General features: G+C 33.8%; 1 protein-coding gene across 2 annotated transcripts in view; it reads right to left on the reverse strand.

Annotated features, from left to right (window-relative positions):
- LOC149015991 (polycomb group protein EMF2B-like) overlaps positions 1-2,300 on the reverse strand; it is a 95,999-nt gene extending 93,699 nt beyond the window's left edge. For both annotated transcript variants that reach the window (XM_089157008.1, XM_089157007.1), the window contains exons 1-2: positions 1,707-2,300; positions 1,245-1,300 (exon numbers count right to left, since the gene is read on the reverse strand). In XM_089157008.1, coding sequence (XP_089013134.1) covers positions 1,245-1,300; positions 1,707-2,018 — 368 coding nt within the window. In that variant the 5' untranslated portion in view covers positions 2,019-2,300. The remainder of the gene's footprint in view (positions 1-1,244; positions 1,301-1,706) is intronic.
- Positions 2,301-23,396: the final 21,096 nt, after the last annotated feature.

Here is a 23,396-nt window from a genome sequence, read left to right on the forward strand (position 1 = left end):
ATTTATAATTGTGCAGTTGGCCTACAGTTGATGCCTTAACAGTAACAAGAACATAGGCTTATAGTCATGATTTTCAAACATAACTGTAAAAGCATATACTAAGGTCCTGATATGGCTCACCAACTGATCATTTTGGTTAATAGTTTTTGTGGTTTTGAACTTCCTACCTTCTTGGGTTTTTGTAGTTCTTTTTCTCTTACTGAATTTGGGTGTCATAGCAGCTTTCTTTGGTGATGCCAATAAATGTTGATAACCTTTTGTTCCCTATAGTTCACCTTCTTTGAATAGTTAGTTACCCAGACAATATTCTCATTCCTGTTTAAGAATGCTTTCTGCAATCTTGGAATGGGAATGAGTGTATGTACACTTATAATGGGGCCCAATTATAAGGTCCAAAATTTTAGCTCCTCACAAGATTAGTGTAGAAACACAATTATTTTTTTTAATGCAATCAACTCTTTCATGTTACCAGATGCCGCCATTGTACCCCCAATAGAATTAAGTCCCAACTCTAACACAGAATGACTCCAGCAGAACATGGATGTTTTCCAACACCATTCACACTGCATTCAGAGCCGTATTAAATTTGAATTAGAAATTATGTGCAAGAGATACGGAACCATAGCACTAGGAAGAGTCAGAAGCCTTGTTTGACATTCTTGTATGTTATCCTATAAGAGCATGGGCCTTGGTGCAACTGTAAGGCTGCTTCACTATGACCAAGTGATCACAAGTTCGAATATGGAAACAGCCTCTTTGTAAGCATGGGTAAAGCTGTATACCTTATGACCCTTCCAAGACCTACCAGTGGTTGGAGACTCGACCAGAGTATGCCCTTCAGATGTATATTTTTTATCCTACTCTATGTTATATGGTGGTTTTCTGATATTAGGTCATCACTAACATAATAATATTGCCCTGATTTTGGCTCGTATGTTTCATATTTGCACGATTATATAAAATTGATTGTTACACAACCCATAGTAATATACAGCACGCAATGGCAGAAGCCTTGCAGCCTTGGTGCCCCTCCAACACCTTGGGTTGCTTTATAATTTTCATACATAAAACAAAGAATGAAACATTATCCTACTGCATTATTCTACAAAAGCATATTAATACATGTAGAAATTGCTTGAAGCCACACAGATTAGTCAAGAAAATAAGTCATGAGATAATATTCATAGATAAAGAACTACATAAAAACTGCTACAATGCATCTTTTAAGATGTTAATTGTGTTACCTCTTGTTTTGCTTTGCCTCTATCATGTAGCACAAAGTTCTTTGCAGAAAAAATGGCTACAAAAGGAAATACAATGCTGTTATGAAAATGCAATCAATAATTTCCAGATCAAGGACAAAGATTTTGCTGCTAATCAAGGTTCTTACATCCAGAAACCGAAAGTTAGCAGAAAGTGCTCAAAACCTTGCATTTCTGGGGTAAAAATCAACATACGATGGTTTGGTCAAAAACTTGGAAGGGTTGAAACAATTGAAACTTCCAAAAATATTATTCAAACTAATTAGAATTTGGTATTTTATAAACTACCCAAAAGATTTCGTCTTGGTAACCTGCGAAACACAAATTTGTTTCCCTTTCCCTGATAGAACAACATGAAAAGCAAAGACACACCCACACGACGCACACGGCACACACAGAAAGATTAAAGTCAACATCATCGATTTCAGAAATAGAAGAACTTACATTCTCTTCAAATCGCCTCTGAAGAATATCATAGAACGCAACAGGTTTACAATAGATTTTAAGACCCTCAGCAGCATTTGCTTCATCAGGACGACTTTCCTCAGCTGCAATTGCTTCATTTGAACGACTTATTCCCTCGGCAGCATTTGCCTCTTCTTCAGCTAAATTCATCCGAGAATCTTCACGAGCCATCTCAGCTACACAGTTCTTGAGTATCAGCAAGAGCTTCTTTGGTTTCTGTACCATAGCGAACAAGCTTACCAAGAAATCCATTAACATTTCTCTTCTCACATTTGAAAATAAGTAGAGCATCAAATTTTACCGCGAAGCACCGACCACCCTCGGAAGCGCGAGTTTGCGGACACGGATCGGATTCCGGGTTAACCCAACTAAAGCACCGACCACCTCGAATTGGGTGAAGTGATGCCGTCTACGTCTGCTGTAGCACTACAAAAAAAAAGCTTATAAGAATAACATTTTCAATGTAAATAAATAGATTTTTTTTCTTGACAAATACATATTGGGCATTTTTTTTTTCAGGACATAGAGATAAATCAAAGGCAAAACAAAGAATCAATTTCATGAATTTTGTAAGGACCATAAAAATTTTCAATATACATGTGTGATAATAAAAATCAATATTGAGTTCCGAATCCTCGGCTTGACCTAGAGGGGATTCTGCAGCGGAGTTAACTAGTGATTTCTTTGAGTAATTTGTCTTCTTCTTTTTTTTTCTGGGTCTTTGACCACGGTTGTATACCAAAAAGAAAAAATCAAATTGAGTTTGATAATGATACCTAAATGTTAATTTGGTTGCAGCATGACACCATGTGAATTGCAGAAGCTCAATCTTGAGGAGGAGGAAGAAGATAGTGCAGAATGATTGATACAATGAAATGAGATAGTATTCAAGTGATGTTAAAGAGTAATTCAACTTTAAAAGATAAACATCTATTGAATAGATATTACCAAGAGTTAGTTTCATTTGAGAGATTTAAAATCTGGAGATTTACAATCTAGAGAAAGAAAATATCATTCAAGTGCTATAACACTAAAGAGTATTTCCAATTTAATAGATTTACAATCTGGAAAAGATTAGCATCTAATGAATAGATATTACCAAGAGTTAGTTTCATTTAAGAGAGATTTAAAATCTAGAGATTTACAATCTAGAGATAGAAAATATCATTCAAGTGCTATAACACTAAAGAGTATTTCCAATTTAAGAGATTTACAATTTGGAAAAATTAACATTTATTGAATATATATTACCAAAAAGTAGTTTCATTTAAGAGATTTAAAATTTGGAGATTTACAATCTAGAGATAGAAAATATCATTCAAGTGCTATAACACTAAAGGTATTTCCAATTTAAGAGATTTACGTACAATTTGGAGATTAGAATCTGATACAAGAGACTTAGAATCTAGAGATTACATTCTAATTTAAAAGAGTTACAATCTAGCTAGAGATTATAATTTATTGAGTGAGATACTATCAAGAAGTGGCTCGGAATGTGTCCAACGACGCATTACCTTTATCACCATACTACTAAAATTCTCACAATACGACGTCTTCGATAGTTTTCATTCCATTTTCCTAAATTGAAGGGAGAGACTAAATAGTTTTTATTCCATTTTCCTAAATTGAAGGGAGAGACTAAATTCCTTTGGTTGAAGTATTTGATTTGTGTTTGCATTTTCTTGTTTTGAAAAAAAGAACATAAGGAAATTCTCTAAGAGGATTACTCAGCCATCAAAGACCAACATGTCGTAAGAAATAGGTATCGCTACCCACTTGAGGGTTAGTCAGCGTCCATATAAGCTGGCCCGGGCACCTTAACTTCCAAGAAGAAAAAAATAAGTTGAAAGACGAGTAAGTATTGAATAAAAAAAAAAAAAACTATTTTTGGTAAAATGTATTGAATAAAAATTACTAGTTACAAAATAAACGTTCTTTTAACATCACACATATCAAATGACTAAACATGGAAAACAACTTCATGACATCACTATCAAACTTATCCCATCTGGTAATATACCTTAGTAGTTCTAACCTAGCTCTCTCTGGTGTGGTTTCATTTTTATTTTTCTTTAACTACTTTTTAAGAATCAGTGATAAAAATCTTTTCAAGTCAAAATGCAAAAATTTTTTGGTATCCAATACGTAAGATAGATTTTATGCCAAAAGAATGCGTTTGGCGTATCTTTTTGCAAAACGAATTTTTATATATTTTAATCCTTGTATTAAAAAAATAATAATAATAAATAAATAAGAAAAGAAAATATTGATCCTCCAATACCACGAATGGTAGGTCATCGATATTGCTCTTTCATAAACTTTTTCTTTTTCTGCGTAAGAGTTCATTTATAACTTCATACCAAAAAACATATAAAAACTATAGTTCAAAGTCCACAAATCATATGCCATACCAATTACCAAGTAATAATGTTAAGAATAACACCTAATATGCAGCGAAAATCACACACAAATTAGAGACACACAAGGTTTACTTGATCGGACTAAAGGTATCATGCGATAACGAATACCAAGGTATCATGCACTAACAAATATCAAAATAAGGTTAATTAAAAATACAAGATACACATATTTCTTAACTCTCAAATACATAATATCCCAAGACACAACAAAGAACCAAGTGACAAAAATAACTTATACCCTAATTGTTGAAATCTTACCAAGTATGAAGAACCTCTAATATCCAAGCCTTCTTCCACACTAAAATGAAGTCCAAACCTCCATTGCCTTGAAGAGAAAAAGAGAGAGACAAACCCAAAGAATCAAGCTCCGCCGCCAAGATGAACACCCAGAGGCCCCAAAATAAAATGATGGAATGAATAAACCTAATCAATGGGTATTTATACAACCCAATACAATTACACAAATGCCCCTGAAACTTGCTCTAGACAATTACCATAATACCCCTATCCTGAGCATCATATTACAACAAATAATAAGAAAACAGATGATACATAACCAAATATCAACCAATCATCAATCCTCATTGTAACACCCTCGTATTTCTAACCCGAAATCCGTATTGCAAGTCCGATAACCTGAAGGTCAAGTTCGATTAAGTTGTGGAGTGTCTGGATAAAAGTCCATGATCCATACCCTGAACCCATGGATCTGGATTCTCCTAATGAAGTTCCTACCTTGTTGGGAAGTTGGATCCCTGGTGAAAGTCAGAGGTTGGGAGTCAACCCCTTGAGCAAAGCACCCAAGTGCAGTAATGTATTAGGGGGCCATTGCTTAAGGCGGTTGATTGGGCCAATCAACCGCCCCAAGCGACCGACATGGTATGCTTGCGGGATTTTGCCCTCTATCATCTATAAATAGTAAATCCCGTGTTTTTAACTCATTATTATATTCAGGATTGCTAATGTGGATGCTTAGGAGGCAGAAGACACATGCTGGAAGGTGAGGAAAGTGTGGTTAGAGATCTGGATTTGTTTCCCTCGTTTGTTTGCAAATCTATTGAGGTAAGTGAATCCCCTTCACTCAATTCTCTTCTTTCAACTTTGGATTGGTTTAGATCCATCTCCTTCATGTTGGGGTAACCTAATTGTGATTGTTTGTATACCCTAATCAATGTGTTTGAGAGGATCCTATTCGAAAACGAATCCCTGCATTCGAATAAAGGATGGATCTAATCAAAGGTGATGATTTGGGTGTTAGATCTCTGTCAATTTTAGGTTTACAATTTGCTCCTTTGTTATAGACTTGTTAAGTTTGGAATTCGGATTAAGATCATCCCAAAACCAAATTGAAATTGGATGATCAAAAGTCTGAATTTCGGAGTTGGAAGACTATCTATAACTGGGGCGGTTGCTTAAGGCGGTCGCTTGGCTGGGTCACAGTGATTGTGTGTGACTTCTGTTTGCTTTGGTTTGACTCGTGACTCTTGTGTATTCTTGTAACCCTGTGTTTAGGTGTATTCTAAGTCTACTGAAGGTTTTGTAATTGTGATTTGGTTGCATTCTATTGAGCCTTTACTTAATTACAGGTAAGGACACACTATCTTGTTTATATTCAATGACATGTATATGATGAATCAGCTGTTTTCTATATTATTCATTAATCATGTACATTGATGTAGTTGTTTAATTCACTTTAATATTATTATATACTTGTTGTTTGTGTTATATTTGTATAATGAATCACTTTATAATATTGAATGAATGATTATGATATGATTTTGATTGTTGTTGTGTAGTTGTGATGGAAAGGGTATCCAGTTGGGTATCTTTGTTTGAGATATCAGAGAGTTATGGTATGGGACACATGCTCACTAATGCCTCCAGCACTATAATGATTGTTGGATGACATACCTAGGGAGTCTAGTATTGCATGGCTAGGTACCCTACATGCTATTATCCTTTTGGTAGGAAAATTGAAGCCGAATGACCTGTGACTCTGTTTCATCCTACAGAGGTAACCAGTCCGTGCGGAGACTCAGTGGTCCACTGTTGTTCATGCAATAGTAGGGTTGCATATGTTGGGGGTTGGGCTCATGGACATCCAAGGAGAAGCCCGGGTGTCGTGAGGAGTCATGAGAGCTTTTTGCCCCAATAATGTGTGGATGACCATAGGGTTAGGGAGTGGAGTCCAACAGCGGTAGCCAGTTCGTAAAAAGAGGGTTCTCATTCCTAGGTTGCGAAGGATATGGAACCTAGTTGGTTGGTGCCATAGGGGAAGTATCTAGACTTAATATAGTGTGTTACCAGTATGACCTTGCATTGGAGTAGAAACCCCAACATGCGCCAATACTCATGCCAATGGTCGTGGTAAGAGAGTGTTGACTTAAACCTCAGCCAGTCATGGATGCCTGATGAGGACTTGACCTCTTTGCCCAGGATCACAATAGAGGTAACCAGTCCATGAGGGATCAGAGTGACTAGACCTAGCCAGAGGAGGGCTGGTGTTATATCTTCAAGCATGTCAACTATCTAGAGACTTGCATAGTTAGATCTTAGTAGCATTCATATTATTGCATATCATATATGCATTGCTGATTGTGTTGACATATGGATGAGAAATGTTATCCTTACTGAGTTCGTCAGAACTCATTCCTTTCTTTGTATGTTATATTAAATTTTACAGATGGTTACACGTCCTCGGAAATTGGAGAGAATTTGTATGATCGAACCCTCTCGTATGAAGAAGATGTGGCATCGTCAATGAGAGATGGAGATAGCTTGCATTAAACCTCTTGCGGATGGTTGGAGTGCGCTTATAGCACCCATTGATGGCTGAAGGAGGCAGATTGCCAGACATTTTGAGGATTGTATGGAGAAGAACTAGAAAACTCCCTTTCTTGCTATTCATGAAGCGCATTATTTAGCTTAAGAGAAAGAAACTGGAAGAAGATTATTTAGTTTACTTTGATTGCTTCCGTTGAACTCGATATTCTTTGAACTTGATATTACTTTTGGACATTGATTCTTTTTTTGATTATTTTATTGGAGTAATTGGACTCTTGTAATCCCTTTTATTAATTATATGAACTTGCTCTTGCTGTTGATTATCTATTACTCGCATTTATTATTATTCTTGATGGGTAAGACCGTGGATCCTGTGACGGATTGCACCCACAGGTTGTCGGGCAGGTAACTAAGACCGGTAGGTGGGGTGTGACACTCATAGACTTCCTTAAATTGGTTTGAAATTTGGCTTCATTATGTTTCTCATTGTTGTTGTAACATAACACTTACTAGATGTTCACTATTTTGCCATCATCACTATCAGTATCATTAGCTTCATCATCAGACTCCCCCTTCACTGCTTTTTCAAAAAGCTGAATTGATTCACTTTTTGATAAAGTTGTGTATTGTTACAAATATAGTAGACTTAGGCAGAATAGTAACAATGGATAATTGTTCTATAGGCAATAAAGCTTCCAAATCATTTTCTTAACAAAACCCATGAAGAAAGTTTACTACATTTATAGCACATCACTTACTCAAACACTCTTCCAATAGTTTATTATTGGCTTCACCTGCCTTATTCTCATCATAAAGAGATTAAATTATTATAAATTGCTTTTAATAAGGCTTGGAAAAATCTTTTTCTCACTATGTCTCTTACCAACTAAAAAGTTTTAGCCAACTTCCCTTCTCTACTAAACTCATACATCATAAAACTGTATGCAATGACATTTGGAATCCACCACTCTTACTCATGCGCATCATTTCTCTAGCTTCTAATGAATTGTTAATTTTACAAAGCACGTTTACCTATGCAACATATGATATAATGTAATATCTTTGTAGTTTTATCGTAACATATGATGTTCTGATGAAGATTAAATTTTGTCACATGTGGAAATTGGTTTGTAATAAGAATTTGAATTTGAAATTCAAATTTGAATTTTTCATCAAAAAATGGAAGATATTGAGGTGTCTCGACAAATAAAAGAAAGTATAATTTTGGAAAGATAGAATTTCAAAAAGTGTACTCTTGTCAAGGTTGTGATGAAATGAACATGGACTCATTTTGAGGGTCTGCACACAATAGGAAAGGTGTGATGACGTTGATTCCATGTATAGATAATGCATACAAGGAAATTGTTGCAATGGATATTAGAGATTTTGGAAATTTATGCATTAATTTTTAAGCATTCATTTTGGGTACATGAATAAACCTATCATTTTCCATTTTTCTTGTAAGTATTTATAGTCTCTTAACAAGGGTTGAGAGATGTAAAAAATGTGTAGAAAAAAATCATAGTGAAACACCATAGTGGGTTGTAATTATCTTCTTCCTCATAGTGAAACACCACTGCTCAGCCATGAACATATATTTCGTGTGAACCACATAAATTCTTTGTCATGTATACTTATTATTTTGTTATGTTTTTCTTACAATTAGTATCAAAGCTTTGGTTTAGAAAGTAGACCTAAAAGGATATTTTAAATAAAGTGGCAACGATGGTAGAGATAGAAAGACAAAGATCAAGAAGTTCAATGGATAGAACTTTACGTAGTGAAAATTGCAAATGGAGGGTCTTTTGTGTGATAAAGATTTATATCTTCCATTATCCGAAAAGAAACCAGATAGCATAAAAAAATGACATTGTTGTTATTGCTAATGATTCTTGATCAAAAAACATTGATTACGGTGCAATAATTGCTAATGTCACAATACCTTCAACATCATGAAAAAAACCACAATAGCAAGAGTGAGAGAAAAACTAGCTAAGTTATACGAAAAACCCTTCGCCTCTAAAATTTTTTTTATAATGAGAATTTTATTTAATATGACTATGTCTAATTTTAGATCTGTTATTGATCATGTGAACATGTGTAATATGGCTTCTAGTCAGTTGCAGCTTGTGGAAGTGACTTTTGACGATTAACTTAGAGCTTTATTGTTTTTATGTTATTTGTTTGAAAGATAGAATAATTTGGATATGGTTATTAGAAATATAATTATTGAGAAGTTAGTCTTCAATGATGTTTGCAGTTGTATACTCAAGGATGAGATACAAAGAAGAGTTCTGAGGCTTCATCTAGAACTATGTTATTGGCTAAAACAAGGGGAAGACAACAAGAAAATGGTAAAAATTTGGGTGAAAGGAAGTTATAACCAAGAAGTAGATTGCAAAATTACCAGAAAGTGTTGCAACTATTGAAAGGTAGGCCATAAAAAGAAGGACAATTGGATGGGGGAAACGAAAGAAGAAAAAGGGAAACAAGTAGATGAGGAAGATGCAAACATGGTGACTACAAATGACGAGGTATACAATGATTTATGTTTATCTACATCTGTACGTAGATGTTAAATTTGACATTTGGTTTATTGATTCTACTATTGCATTCACTACACTTCACATAAAAAAAAATTTTAAATTATGTTGATTTATATGGTAATTTTGGGCATGTTACTGTTGAAAATGGACAAGAATGCAAGATTGTAGGAAACAAAACAATTAGATAATGATTTTTTGAAATTAAAGGATACACGCTATGTCCCTAATTTGAAAAATAATTTAATTTCAACAAGTAAATTGGATAAAGAATATTACTTTATAAATTTTGGGAATAGCCAATGGAAAATTACAAGGGGGTCTCTAGTTATGGCCAAGGAAAAATTGGTTGGTGGTACTTTGTACATGTTTACTAGTACTAATAATGTTATTTCAACAGTATCTACAAAAGGGTATATGACCCTTTAGCATCATAGACTTGGACATTAAGTGAAACATGGATAAAAAAAACTACACCCAAGGAACTTGCTACCTAATTTTAATGCAATTGATTTGGAGTTCTATGAACATTGCATATATGGAAAATAAAAAAGGGTGGGTTTTCACAAAGGAAGAAGAGAAAGAAAAAAAAATTAGAAAAATTGAAGCTTATTCACTTAGATGTATAAGGAGCAGCTCAGGAAAATGTTTAGGTAGAGAGTCTTATTTTGTTTCATTTATTGATGATACTACTAGAAAAATATAGGTTTTGCAATTAGAGAAAAAAATTGAAGTTTTTTATATTTTTAAGAGAAAAACTCTTGTAGAATTCAAGATAGGAAACAAAGTGAAATGTTTCAAAACTGATAATAATAGAGAATATAGAATTAGAGGCTACAAGAATATTATGTCTTGAATGGAATCAGAAGAATAAAAACACCACTAAAGACACCTCAAGAAAATGGAGTGACAAAAAGAATGAACAGAACAATCTTAGAAAGTGCAAGGAGCATGAGAATTCACGTTGGACTACCAAAAGAAGCCTGGACGGGGGAAGAGGGTAATTTTTTTTTTTTTTGAGTACTTGTGGTTGTATTGCCTATGCTTATGTTGATAAAGAAAATAGAAAGAATTAAATCCAAAGTCTATTAAGTGTGCATTCACATTGGATATGGTGGGGATCAACTTGTTATTTTTTATGAGTATGAGAAAAATAAAATCATTAAATGTAGAGATGTTTTTATGAGAACTTCATGTATGAAAATAGGCAATAACAAGAGAAGAGTGATGAAATTGAGTTTTTTGAACTTGAAGAAGTTGTAGGAGGAATTATACTTAGTGCAGAAAATCTAAAAAATTTAAATGATAGTTCATATGGAGAATCTAGAGAAAATCAAAATATTGATCTAAAAATCTTCAATAACAAGAAACAATAACCCTTATTTTAAGAAGAGTTGTGAAATTGACCCCTAAATAAATATTCTTCGTCTTTGAACTATGTCTCATATAATAATGCTAGTGAGCTAGAGTGTTTTAATGAGGCTATACAGGATAAAGCTAGAGAGAAGTGGGAGCAAACTATGAAAAATAGACGAGTTCATTAAAGCAAAATAAAACATGGGATTTAGTAAAGGTACCACAGAGAAAAAGGTTATGTACGAAAAATAGGTTAATAAAATAAAGAATGAAGTTGGAGGGACAAAGTGTACAAGGCTAGACTTGTAGTGAAGGGGCTTGCACAAAAAAAAAGTATTGATTTTCAAGAAATTTTTTCTCAATTGTTAAAATGACTTCAATTCATATTTTGTTGAGCATAGTAGCAGTAGAAGATCTACATCTTGAGCAATTGAATGTTAAGATAACATTCCTCCATTGTGATTTGAACGATGAGACTTACATTCATCAATTTAAAGGTCTTGAGTGAAAGGCAAATAAAAATTGGTGTGCAAATTGAAAAGAAACTTGTATGGTCTCAAACAAACTTCAAGGCAATGGTAGTTAAAATTTAATAAATTCATGCAATAAACAAAATTTGTTAGATATCAATATAATCACTATGTTTATTTAAAAAAATAATAATTGAGAATTGAGATTTCTTAATGCTTGCATTGTATATAGATGATATGCTTGTTGCAAAATCAAACATATAAAGAATTAATGATCTCAAGAAAAGTTTGTTTGAAGCCTTTGATATAAGGGACTCAACAGAAACAAAATAGATTCTTGGCATGCAAATAAGAAGGGATAGAAAGGGGAAAAAAGGTGTGGCTTTCTCAAGAAAATTATGTGGAAAAGGTGTTAAAAAGGTTCAACATAGATAAAACAAAACCAATTTCTACTCTATTAGCAAATCACTTCAAACTTTCAAAGGATCAATGTCCTTCTACAGAGGAGAAAAATGAATTTATAGCAAATATGTCATATTCTTCAATAGTTGGGAATTCGATGTATGTGATGCTAAGTACCAGATTGAACATATCACATGCAGTGGGAGCACTAGAAAAGAACATTGAAGAGTTGTCTAATGGATCTTAAGATTCTTTAGAGGTACTTCTCGTTATTGTTTATGTGTTGGAGGTTTTGACACTGATGTATACGGTTATGTTGATTCATTTTATTCAAGAGACAGAGATAGTGAAAGAAGTACCATTGGTTATGTATTTACTATAGGTGGAACTACAGTTAGTTGTGTAATAACCCCCGTATTTCTAATATATATATATATATATATATTAGAAATACGGGGGTTATTACACAACTAACTGAAGTTCCACCTATAGTAAATACATAACCAATGGTACTTCTTTCACTATCTCTGTCTCTTGAATAAAATGAATCAACATAACCGTATACATCAGTGTCAAAACCTCCAACACATAAACAATAACGAGAAGTACCTCTAAAGAGACAGAGACAGAGATACCAATATAAGTGCGTGGGTGACATAGCGCGTATGCTAGAGCCACACATGGGCGGGAGCGAACGAATCGTTTAGTCTCCTCACCATAGACCTCGTGATTTTTTTTTTTTTTACCACAGTGTGTGTGTGAAGATTCCTTCGGTGATTAACAGAACTGGTTTCTGCCTGAAGGATGTTAGGGTCAAGTGACCAAAGACTTTTGTGGTGACATAATAAAATTATCAAGTTGAATTTATCAAATCGTCCAATTTGATTGAAACTTCTGTTATTCAAAATCCTTCGGTGGCACCATCGCATGCCTTTTCGATCCTAATTTATCAGCTTAACAAAGATCAGAGGCCCAATCCTCACCTAACAACGCCTTAACGCACATAGCAAGCGAGTCTTACAATCAAGTCTTTTGGACTAGTATCTGATCCTTAGATTGCTCAAGAATTAGCCAGTACTTGGGTCTTACTGGAGGAATTTAACTTAGGAGGAGTTTATGCCTAGATTTATCCTTATAACAGAAATTAAAATTACATCATTAGATTTTCAAAATTTTTTTTTAACTTGATAAAAGGAATGAAGCCAGACATAATTACAAGAACTAGAATCTACATATGCAATTCTAAAAATGATGCATGAAATGCGAAAATTATCGAGGGGCCTAGGAGATGAAGGAAGCATGACTGTAGGCTATCCATCTCAAATCCTTCCTCGAAGAAATTAAAGAAAAAAATAAAAAGAAGCAGAAACAGGCTCAGAAACTACATCTCAATTACTCAGGGTTCCCTTTCGAGTTCCCGAAAACTAAAGAAGGTAGTGAGAGAATACTAACCATTATGCTAAAATTCTACTATATATTAAGAACGAGCATTACATATGCAGAGGTATTAGCTCCTTGAAGATCATTACAAGCGTTTAGAAAAGAAAATAAAAACTCTCAAATTTCTCTCTCTTTTTTTTTTTCCAGAGCTCTCGAACTTCAAACATACAGAATGCAGAGTACAAGATGCGAGGCTTAAAAGATGCGAGGCCTACAAGATGCGAGGCATACAAGATGCGAGGCTTACAAGATGCGAGGCCCTCTGTCTTTGTTTACAAGCTTATTTATAAGCAAAAGAGAAAACCTATGCAAAAAAACAAATGAGTAACTTTTTACTATTCAGAAAGGGACATTTACTATTCATCCAGCACCAATTATGCAGTTACTATTCAAGTGGCGGAGATTTTTCTTGTATTACTGTTCATGGACAATGATATTTCACTGTTCATGTTTGGACTTTTTGTTGTTTTACTATTCATGGACAATTTTGTCCTTCTTCTTTTTGAGAAAATCCCAATATGTTCTACGACTGTTCATCTTATCAATAATTGTGTTGACGCAATGTCTTGTGCTGGCGCAGGGGAGAATTATGCTTGGAATATTCCGTTGTTGTAGTGTTCTTCTAGAGTCTCCTCGAGGCATTCCATGTGAATAGTGAATTCACTGTTTTTCTCATTGATTTGACTCAGTGTGTTAACCCGATGTTATCCAGCAGGGTTTTTATTGAGTTGGTTTTTACTATCCAACAAAGTTTATCAAATATTTTTCATGGTTGGTACTACCATGGAGTCTATTTTATCCCAATTCACGGGATTACAGACAGAAATGTAATTTTACGTGGTTGTCTGATGAACCATGTGGTCCTTTATAGATTGGGCCAAAATCTTAGTGGTTTTGCTAAGGTCCACTAAAACCATGCCTTAGTTTTAAGTCATATGGCTGTGAGACGGATGGTGAGGGAATCACCCCTTTGTTCAATCTACATTTCGAGTAGATTTTGAGATGTTGACGGTGACTTGCCTTTGTTGCGTTGCCGTCTTACTATTTCATATTCAAAATCTTCTTGTGGGGACAATGTTCTTTCTTATTCGTCTTGTGGGTTTATGGACCCACGATAGCTTCCATTAAATTGTGCAAATTGTTGTTGGAGAAAATTTTTGACATCTCCTAGTATTTCATCCTTAAATGTAGCCATGGTTGTGCTTGTATTGTTTGATGGCTCAGCTTCCATTCCGGATGTGGGAGATGAAGTTATTCTTGTATCTCCAGATGATGGAGCAGCTTGTGCTTTGAACATTTGCAATTCTGCTAAAAGACTTTTGTTTTGAGCTTCCAATCTTTGTATTGTTCTGTCTTTTGCAGCATTCTCATGGTTGAGGGTATTTATACGCAAAGTGCTACTAGCAATTTGATCCAGTAGAGCTTTGTTTTTCTTCTGCATTTGTTCACATTGTGTACATGATATCTTCCTCTGTGCCATATTTGCAAAAGAGGGTTGTTTGTGGGGTTTGAAGATGTAGAGGGTTGTTTAGGAGTTGTACAGCTTCGCTGTATGAGTTCTCGAAGCATATCGTCCTCCTGCAAATTATCCAGGGTCTTGTAAGATTTGATGTATGCGAGATAATAAATCCGCTGTTTTATTGTCCGTTCCTTTGATGTGTTCTATTTTTATTTTTAAACCTCTATTATAAAAGTGATTTCTTAAAATTACCCATCTTCTATGCTGTATTTTTCGCTCATTCAAATTTTGGTATGCTTTTACTATGGCTTCACAATCTTTTTTTTCCGCTAAAAGGATCATTATATTAAGCGAAGAAGAAATATTAAAAATACATCAATTAATACCGTATAAAGAACCAACCTCCCTTACCCGCAACAACTGTTGCCCCCAATACACCCTTCCTCACTGGTTCCTGCTCAGATTAGAAAAACACTAACTTATAAAACGAAATCTAGGACGTCTAGAGGCATCCACATCAAGTTCATTAAGGATTGAAGCTGACCAAGGAATGTTAATATCAGAAGTTGTTGTTCTAGCTGCCGAATTTGTCAAAAAATCTGCCACCGTATTAGTTTCACGATAGCAATGTGAAATCTTCCAATCTATAGTAAACAAATATTCTTGTAACTCTCTCCACATATGAAAGATATACCAAAGTATTTTCTTCTGCTGTATTAAAGTCACCACAGCTTTTGAATCACTTTCTACCCAAAGCTTTTTAATTTTAAATGCCTTGCCCAACGTAATCTGTTCTAATTGTGAATGGTCTATTTGTTAAAAATATTTCCATGCAATCAAGTCCTTTTAATAAGGCCTCAATTTCATATTCAACAGAAGTTAATGTTTTTATACTGAATTTTCCTGAATTGTACCTACTAATTTCCTCAGCAGATTTAGGATGTTGTTCTGATGGTTTAATTTTTAGAATGGCTCCCCAGCCATCTTCACAACCATCGGTTTCTATTATTCGGTAATCTCTGTCGGTGGCTAACCTTAATGGGGGTATGTTGTTGAAAAGGGTTTATATTTTTTGTACAAGTATAATATCCTGATTATTCCATTTATGTTCTCCATTTGGTGATGTTTTATGGTATAAAGGTCCTAAGTATTTTCCTAAATTTTGTATAAATGGTCTAACTTGATTTGCTAGTCCTAAAAATGACCTTATTTGTGTGATTGATGTTAATTTATCAAGAAATTCTTTTATTTTGGTGGCAATATGTGGTTGTAATTTTATTGTTCCATTGCCTAATTCCATTCCTAAAAATTATATAAATTGTTTTCCTAATTCCATTTTCTTTTTTGAGATTATTATTCCATTATTCATAAATTCTGCATATCTTATTTTCAAATGGCTTATGTGTTCTTGGGAAATTTAGCTATAGACTAAGATATCATCAATATATACTATAGCAAATTACCTGTGTTTAAGAAATATTTCGTCCATTCGTCTTTGAAAAACAAATGGAGCATTTTTCAATCCAAATGGCATAACTAACCATTTGAAATGACCTAAGGTTGTTGAGAATGTTGTCCATTCAATTGATTCTTTATGTATTTTTATTTGGTGAAAACCTGATTTACAATCAAATTTGCTAAAAATTGTACAGTCTTGTATATAACTTAGCAAATAATCTCGTTCAGGTATTTTATACGAATCTTCATGTTTATTATCATTCAATCTCTTATAATTTATTACCATTCTAGTTTTACTTTAATTTGTTCAGCATGATTATTTACTATAAAGGCGGTACTAGAATGTTTTGAATTTGATTTTTGAATAATTTGTATTTTACTAATTCTTTCATGTGCATTTCAAATTCTTCATTATCTTTTGGTGTATACTTAACTTGTCCAGTATCTATTCTCATTTCATTATTAATGATATCTAATTTACATATAGGTTTAGCTATTTCCCAATGTTTTAATGGGTTGTCATTCCCTATAATTTCTATTTTTTCTAGATTTCTAATTATCTGCTGGATTTCATTATTTGATTCTATACTGTAGTATAGGGATTTTCCTGTAACTAAGTGTTCAAAATGTGCTGGCTCTATTATACAGAAGTCTTCTATTGTTCCTCTGCATATAGTTTCATGGTGTTCATTATACTGAAGTTGTAGTAGGGGTAAATCCACATTGATTTCTAGAGCATGCACAAGTTTGTGTTTGGGGTTTTTGTGTTAGTGTGGATTGTAGTTTTTTATTAAATTTTTTGACTTTAACTATTCCACCACGAAGAGCTGCGGACTTTGATACAAAAAATTCTTGATCAGAAATGGAGGGAGTAAGGACAGATTTATCAAAGACACAAAGAGCTTCCTTAGTAAGGAGAAAACCAGAATTCAGAAGGAAGAGAAATTGTAAGCCCAAAAGCATGTCGATTGTAGGAGGCATGTTGGTTTTGATGTAAACATGGTAGATTGGGTAGCGTAAAGCATATTGTTTACAGTGACCGCGAAAAGAAATTTCAGCGGGTATAAGTTGATGAGTATAATAATGATGAATGTTATCTATACCATAGCTAAGAGTAGATTTGGGATTGGGTATAGGTTCAATATCATGTTCAGAAACAAAGTGAGAGGAGAGGAGATTCTTTGTAGAGCCAGTGTCAATAGTGGTCATAAGATAAATTTCTTTGTGATTTTGTAAGATAAGTTTTATCTTAACATGTAATGATCGAATTGTGGGATTAGAAGAACATTGAAAATCAGTGGATTGGGTATTAGTTAATTCAGTATTTTCAGAAGAATCAAGAGGTTGTTCTAGAAATAATTCATCATGGAATTGTTCAGTGGGTGTTTGTTCAGAGGGTTGAGAAAATCGAAGCGTATTAGTTAGATATTGAATTTGCTGGTTTATTTTAGTAATTTGGGTATCAAACTTTGTATTTAGATTTGTAAGTTTTATTTTAATATCGGAGCATCATTTTTAATAGTAACAATATCAGATTCAATATGTGTTACATTGGTATTTAATTGTTGAATTTGATGGGCATGTAAATGTGTGGTTTGTTCTAATTGAATAAATTTTAGGTCTGAGGGTGCTGTTGTAGATGGAAGATTTTGAGGAAGAATTATACTTGGAGGAGATGTTGATGTTTTAGGGAAGGGTGAAGGTTTTCTGTTAAACCAGGATTTCATTATTCCTGATAACATATATTACATTGATATTTATTTTGAAGTGATGGCCAAAAGCGACAGTATATACATCCTATGTGTAAATTCCCTATATTATTTTCCCAAATATGTTGACAAGTTGTCATTTAATAAATATGAGTTAATGTAAGGTTGTGGAATTGTTCTTCGACTTGTGGTATTTCCTCGATTTCTTGTTCAAGATCCTCGACATCAATATCCACTTCTAATAATGCTTGATTTGTATTTTGAAGAAAGGTTAATGAACAAGTCCTTATAAGAATTCTCTATTTATTTAATTTTTCATGATAAATAGTAACACAGGTTTATTATCACTTAAATGCAGCAACACAACCTCCCATTTAACTTGCATTTTTTGCCAGTTGTAATTCCATATTCAGCACATTCCAACGTACATCCTTCTGCACCACCCACGCATGTTATGCAATCTCTTTTCACTTTCACAACAGTTTCACTAACTTCCTTCATTTCTGTACCTATGGAGGGAAAAACAGAAGAAGAAGTGTTAGTCTTGCTCTATATTTTTGAATATATGTTTTTATGAGAGAGATAAGAGAGACTCACTGATTGATTCTGCGAATAAGATAAAAGAAATGATAAGAAGAAAGACTAAGTGAAGCTTGAGTGAAGCCATTTTTTGGTCAAAAGCTTGTATTGACAAAGATCTTTATCAATTGTTGTCTTGACAAAGAACATCATAACTTTCATATATATAGGCACTGTCAAGAGGGTTATTGGTTTGTACTGAAATCCCATTAATTCTCACTACCATCAATGAAAATGCCTAAATAAGGATATTTTGATTGAAAAAGGAAAGTGGAAAAAAAAATTTCAGTTTCTAAGTAAAGCAACCAAAACCAAAACCAAACTAAACTAAACACATAAGATTGAGCTAAATTATGTCAGATTTGATCTAGATCAATCACTTGCCTTTTTAACAATTTTGGTTGAAATTCGGTTTGGAGGCGACAGCTACTGGTTATAACGGACATTGAACCAAATAACAAAATTTATATATGTTTTATTTTTTTGATTAGTGTATTTCCATGTGTGGTTAGCCTTTATCTCTCAATTACTTTAGTCAATTCTTTTAAATGTCAATATATCTATTGATTTAGAGTTTTTATGTGTGGGTCCTAACCAGACTAACACAGTTAGTTGCCATTAAGTATATTCAAATTTCAAACGTGTAAGGACCCAAATGCTCCTCAGGTTATTTGATACATTGTTGTTATTATATATTTCCCCTCTTTTTTGGATATATCATACTAGCATTCATATTATTATATAAAAACATGTGATCCTTTTTCGGTGCAAATGTTTTCTTTGCATATTGCATTCCTTATTTTTGTTCAAATTAGTAGTAGTACTTTTGTATTCTTAATAGAAAGAATGAGATAAAATTAGGAGACTTTTTGTTAGGCAGTTGATCAATCAAGAATATTAGGATAACTTTTAATGAACTCAAATTGCAGGAGGAGATAAATCATCATTTAAAAAAAATATAAATATATAATTAAGGAAGCAGAAATCGAAGGAGGTTTAAATTAGGAGAAGATTTTATTTTTCTTATTAGTATGATAGTATTATGATATATGATGTATAAGGAAGATTGTTTGAGATAAAAGAGAAATGTATATTTTAATCTCTTTTCTAAGAAAAATTTCTTTCTCGATTTGATTTTACGAATTTAAATTAAAAAAATATAAAAAGGGTACCAAGAATTTACAAGTAAAAAATAAAATGACAAAGAATCTAATACAAAAAATATGCATTTAAATAAAAATAGAGGATACAATAGTCAAGTGAAAAATTTGTGGCAAAACTGGAGTATAAAAGCACCTTATTATATCTTCAATTGTATGAAGTATGAAAGGTTAACAATTGAAAAGATGAGAGGGAGATCAACTTCATATAAGACAAAATCTAATAAAAAAGAAACAAAACTAAAATAAAGTTAATTGCATGTTTTATTTCAGCAATTCAATCCTAACCATTCACTAGTTGGCTATAAGTGATCCCTCACAAGAAACAAAAACACTCTTTACAATATAAAGTTACACGAAAGGGTTAATGTCGGACCAGAGCCACATGGGCTTATGGTTAATGCAAAAGACGAAAAAATTAACCATATAGAATAACCACATCAGCCTCAGTTTTTTCGATTTTCTATTTGCAAAATAGAATAAAATTAAATTTGAATTTTGAATCATTTATAAAAAAAGAATAAAAAAATATGTGGCACTTCCTTGAAGAACAAAGCTGGGTCAAGAACAAAGCTGGGTCATGGTTGAGAAATATCTTATTTCTTCCATTTGAGTCGGTTAGAGATGCAATCTCTCAGGGCCTCTCTCTTTATCTCACTCTCTCTCCTTTCTTAAGTAGACTCGACTACTATGAGAAAGACAAAGCAGCTTTGTGCCTTGTTAGTGCTGCAATCTCCCTCAGGGCCTCTCTCTCTCTCTCTCTCTCTCTCTCTCTCTCTCTCTCTCTCTCTCTCTCTTCTTTCTTAATGGTGGCTCGATTTGTTTCTACCATCTCTCTTCTTTCTTCCAAGAGACTGGGTTTATTTCTGCGATCTGTCCCTCAGCTATCTGTCTCTGTTACTTCCTGTAGCACACCGAGGTGAACTATTGCAAGTCCTGGAAGCAGAATAATACGATGGATTTTAAACCAAAGGTGTGATCGAACAACAAGTTTCAGAGCATACGATTCAAAATCAGGAAGGTGTTGGAGCATCGCCAGATGAAGAACTATGTTCAGTGAAGCCGACGAAGTTATATTAGAGTTAGTTTCTACAATCCGGTTCTTTTCCAATTCTTTTCCCTCTTTCTATCTCCGTTTTTCCTTTTCTTATCCCAAAATAACGAAATAAAATTCAATTTTGAATTTCCAGTCGATTTCATCGTGTTTTAATTATGCAGTTTCTTAAAAGTAATCTCAGTTCAATGGAATGATCAGGCATAGTAAAATTAAATAAAACAAAACAACTTTTAGAGAAGATAACAACGAACAAGTAAGATTAATTAAATTTCAACATGAGAATCGCAAATTGCATGAATGCGTAAGGTCGAACGAATGGATTCATACCTTAATCCGAAAATTCCTTTCATCTTTAAATTTTTCTGCCTTCAAATTTGTCGGAGCTTATGTTAGAACCAGAAGACCAGAGGCACAGTACAGACAGACCAATAACAGAATAAAAAAGAAATAAATATATAACGAAATCTTTATGTCAGTATCACTTACCCAAATGTAGTAGAATGAACGAAAGGAAAACAACACGAACTTTCACAGGGTGAGTTGAGGTGTACGAACTGTACTTTTCCTTAAGGTATTTGAACGCCCCCTTTATGTTGCTGGGTTTGACCTTGATGTTCTTACCTCCAAGATACAACAACTCTTAGATCCGAAGGCAGCACTCCAACGGAGTCTACTTGCAAAGGAGATCTGAAGGTAATACACAGCACCGAATGAAGAAAACAAAAGAAGGAATTTTCTAACACTAGATTTTCGAAATTCTGTTTTTCACCAAAAACGGAATGGCCTCTTGTTCAGAGCTTAACCTCTATTTACTGACTCGTATGGACACCTTCAGAGGGCTGCATATGTACGTAAGGTCATCTGCAGAGAGTTGTGACTGTATGATCAGTCACCTCTCTACTGCAAAACCCAAAGCTGGATTTTTTAGATCCATGACCCACGACCCAAGTCCCATCATAGACAACTTAATATTATTTATATAATATTAAGGTGTCCCATGGCTTGGTTAGACTAGGGTCTACGGACCACTACCGCAACCACGCCCGACTTGGTCCAGCTCGTTGCATACGCGTGATCCACACATAGCTCTCTACCAGCATACACCCCACTTAGGAGCTATATACGATTATATAATCATATAATCATTAGCTCCATCCGATGTGGGACTAAACGCATATGGTAATCTAAATCACCTAATATACATCCAGAAGAGTCCTATAGAAACAAGAATCCTAAAATAAGATAGAATTTTAATGATTTTGAAACTTATCTAAATAGTATATTATATTATATTATATATTTTTTAAAACAAAATCCAACAGCTTAAACTCTACTCTGGAAATAAAATACTGCTCTTCTTCCATGGTCGTAGCTTTCTTAAATAATACTACTGTTTGAGTTCTATTATAAGTTGCGTTCATATTAGGAATCTTCAACCCATTATGTTGCTTGAGTTGTGTTCATATTAGGAATTATCAACCCATTGTGTTTCTTTATTAGACTTTGGGTTTTTTTTTTTTTTTTTTTCAAGATATTCTTGTAGGACAAGATTGAGATAAATCTGTTTCCTCCATTATAGATATTTACATGCTTTTAATTAAAAAATATTTACTTCTTAGTATTGAATATTAGAAATTAAGGTATGTACCGATGTTGTACTCTAGTGGTTCAAAAGCTCAGTTTAGGTTGGAACTTAAAATTGCAAAGATTTCATTACCTTATCTGTAGTTTATTATTTATCAAAGGACATTAGTGTCCATAAGTTGAGCACCAGCATGCCTGTCCAAGACATTATGGCAGGGTCTTATTTTTAATATGTTTTCATTTCTATGTTAACTTAAACACAAGGGATTTAATGGTGGGTCATAATACACTTTCTCATACCTGGTGAATGATGTCTGCGTCATGGAAGCACATGTTAAACTCATTGGTACAGTTGAAAAATCTCATGCCACGGTCTTGTTTTGCAAGACATTGAAAATCTCACATCTTCCATCTTCTGATCTCATCAATTTCAAATTGATCCCAATTTATAAGAGTGGTTCTAAGCTTCTAGCATATCTTTGCTTCAAGAATGCCTTTTAGAACCTAAGCCACATCAATAACCCTAAAAACAAGAAAAGTTCAACATGTGTACTTCATACTGCTATGAATAAGCCCCAGTTATGCACCGATTACCATTGATTAGCAGCCAAACGTTTAATCATGCCAAAATAACTTATACTTCGTAGGAATCCTATCCATAAGCATCAATCATACAACGAAACATTTTATTTATTTATTTTTTTAAAAAAGTACACACTTTATTGATTAAATGTGAAAAGAATTGGTTGTGTCCTATCCACGAGGTGGGAATGCACAAGGATTTGTATGGTTTAGTACATTAGAACCGTTCGCGGCAGGTACACACAAGAGAACCGTTCGCTGTAGGTTCTACGCGTTAATTACGTAGCACCCAAGCAATTTTCATGGTTGAGGAGTTTGGCTTCAATGTTGTTCAATAATTACGCATTAATTACGTACCACACTTTTTTTTTTTGGGGGGGGGTTCAATGTAGTTCACAAAAAATAATAAATAAATAAAATGGGCCATCAAAATTGACCTTGATCATAGGCAGCTTAGCAATGCACATTAATTGTGCAGCACTGAAGCAAAACCCATGGTTGAGATTGGGAGCAACAAAGAGGAAGACGTCAAGAGTAGAGAGAATGCTAGGGTTTTCAATTTACTTGCGTTTTTGGTCCCATTTCTTCTTCTTCTTCTTCTTCTTCTTATTTTTATTTTTTAACTTTGAAAACCAATGGTCCCGTGTTGAAATAGCTTAAGGGTTG

Source organism: Hakea prostrata, chromosome 5 (assembly GCF_041222555.1).
Source record: "Hakea prostrata isolate BN-2017 chromosome 5, UWA_Hpros_2, whole genome shotgun sequence".
Classification (NCBI taxonomy): Eukaryota; Viridiplantae; Streptophyta; class Magnoliopsida; order Proteales; family Proteaceae; genus Hakea; species Hakea prostrata.